Raw genomic sequence first — 1,269 nt, forward strand, 5'->3', positions numbered from 1 at the left:
TAGCACACGGCGACGGCCCCGGCGGCGGGGTGGGGGGCTCGGCGTTGCCCGGCGGCCCGGGGAGGGAGCGCAGGGAGTCCGGGAGGAGGCTCTCCAGGCTTTCGTTGGCCTGCTGCCGGCGGAGCGCCACCTGCGCGGCCATCACCCGCTGCCTCTCGATGATGAGGATGCACTTCTCGCAGGTGCAGTCCTTGAAGCGGCAATAGCGCTTGTGGCCCTTCAGCCAGGACAGCACGCCGTGGTTGCGGCACCGGGCGCACTTCGGCGTCCGCTGCAGAGGAGCCCGCGGTGGCTGCGACACCGGGCCGCCCATGTAGAGGTACGGGGAGCCATAGCCGTTCATGCCCGCGGGAGGAGCGCAGCCGGCACCGGGGAGGAGAAGGCCTCAGCGAGGGCGGGCGGAGGCCGGGGCGATGGAGGAGAGGAGGCGGGCGGCTGTGCCCGCGGGCTCTGCGGGGGGGCGCGGCTCCGACCCCAGGCCGGCGGGAGAGGCACCGCCCGCCGCGGTGGCACCGGCGGGCAGAGCGCTGCCGCCGGCCGGAGCGACACTGCCGCTGCCCGCGCCGCCCCGCTGAGCCCAGAGCCCCTCAGTCCGCCCCCGCCCCCTCCCGCCCCCACCGCCACCCTCCTTCCCCGGCGCCGACAGGGGAATGGAGGGAGAGAAAGACAGGGGAACAGAGGGAGGGAAGGAGGGAGGGAAGGAAGCGGCGCGGGGGGGCGTCTGCCCCGCCGTCGGGGCGGCGGCGATGCCCGTGCCGTGCCAAAGGGGTTCGTCCCCGAGCGGACCGGGACCGCGGCTGTTGCCACCCACCCCCTGCCTCCGCACGGCTCACCCCCCGAAGGCACCCGGGACTGAGGGATGAGCGGGTCTAGGAGGTTTCTCCGGGCTCTGCGTCGGCCTCGCCTCGAAAGCCCACGGGACACCGGGTTCGGCGGCACGGTGTATGGCTGCTAGCGCCTGTGGCCCAGCGTCGCGAGGCAGTGGCAGGGAGTCGAGATCAAAGTTTTATTAAAGTTTTGCAGCAGCAAAGAGCTGCCCGGAGCAGGAGCTGCCCGGGACCAGGAGCTGCCCAGAACAACTGCGCCGAATCGGGTTGCGGCCGCGTCCCGGAGGGATCGCGCCGCAGAGCTGGAGAGCCGCGATAGGCACCTGCCCCCATGGGCTCCGCTGCCTCTCTGCGTACCGCGGCAAGACAGCTACCTAAACGCAAACGATGGCTATAGAAAGGAACGTGAAATTCACGGCAAGTCAGGTTGCTTGAAACCTAA

The 1,269-nt window shown here is 71.3% G+C and overlaps 1 protein-coding gene across 1 annotated transcript; it reads right to left on the reverse strand.

Moving 5' to 3' along the window:
* Positions 1-8: 8 nt before the first annotated feature.
* Positions 9-450, reverse strand: LOC121673059 (doublesex and mab-3 related transcription factor 3, truncated-like; the record flags this gene model as incomplete). The annotated part of the gene is made up of 1 exon (XM_042046097.1): positions 9-450. A coding segment is annotated over exon 1 (335 nt), but the record flags the coding sequence as incomplete, so codon positions are not given.
* Positions 451-1,269: the final 819 nt, after the last annotated feature.

Source organism: Corvus kubaryi, unplaced genomic scaffold (genome assembly GCF_017639235.1).
Source record: "Corvus kubaryi isolate FWS band 111438036 unplaced genomic scaffold, C.kubaryi_AGA036_p1.0 65149, whole genome shotgun sequence".
In the NCBI taxonomy this organism is placed as follows: domain Eukaryota; kingdom Metazoa; phylum Chordata; class Aves; order Passeriformes; family Corvidae; genus Corvus; species Corvus kubaryi.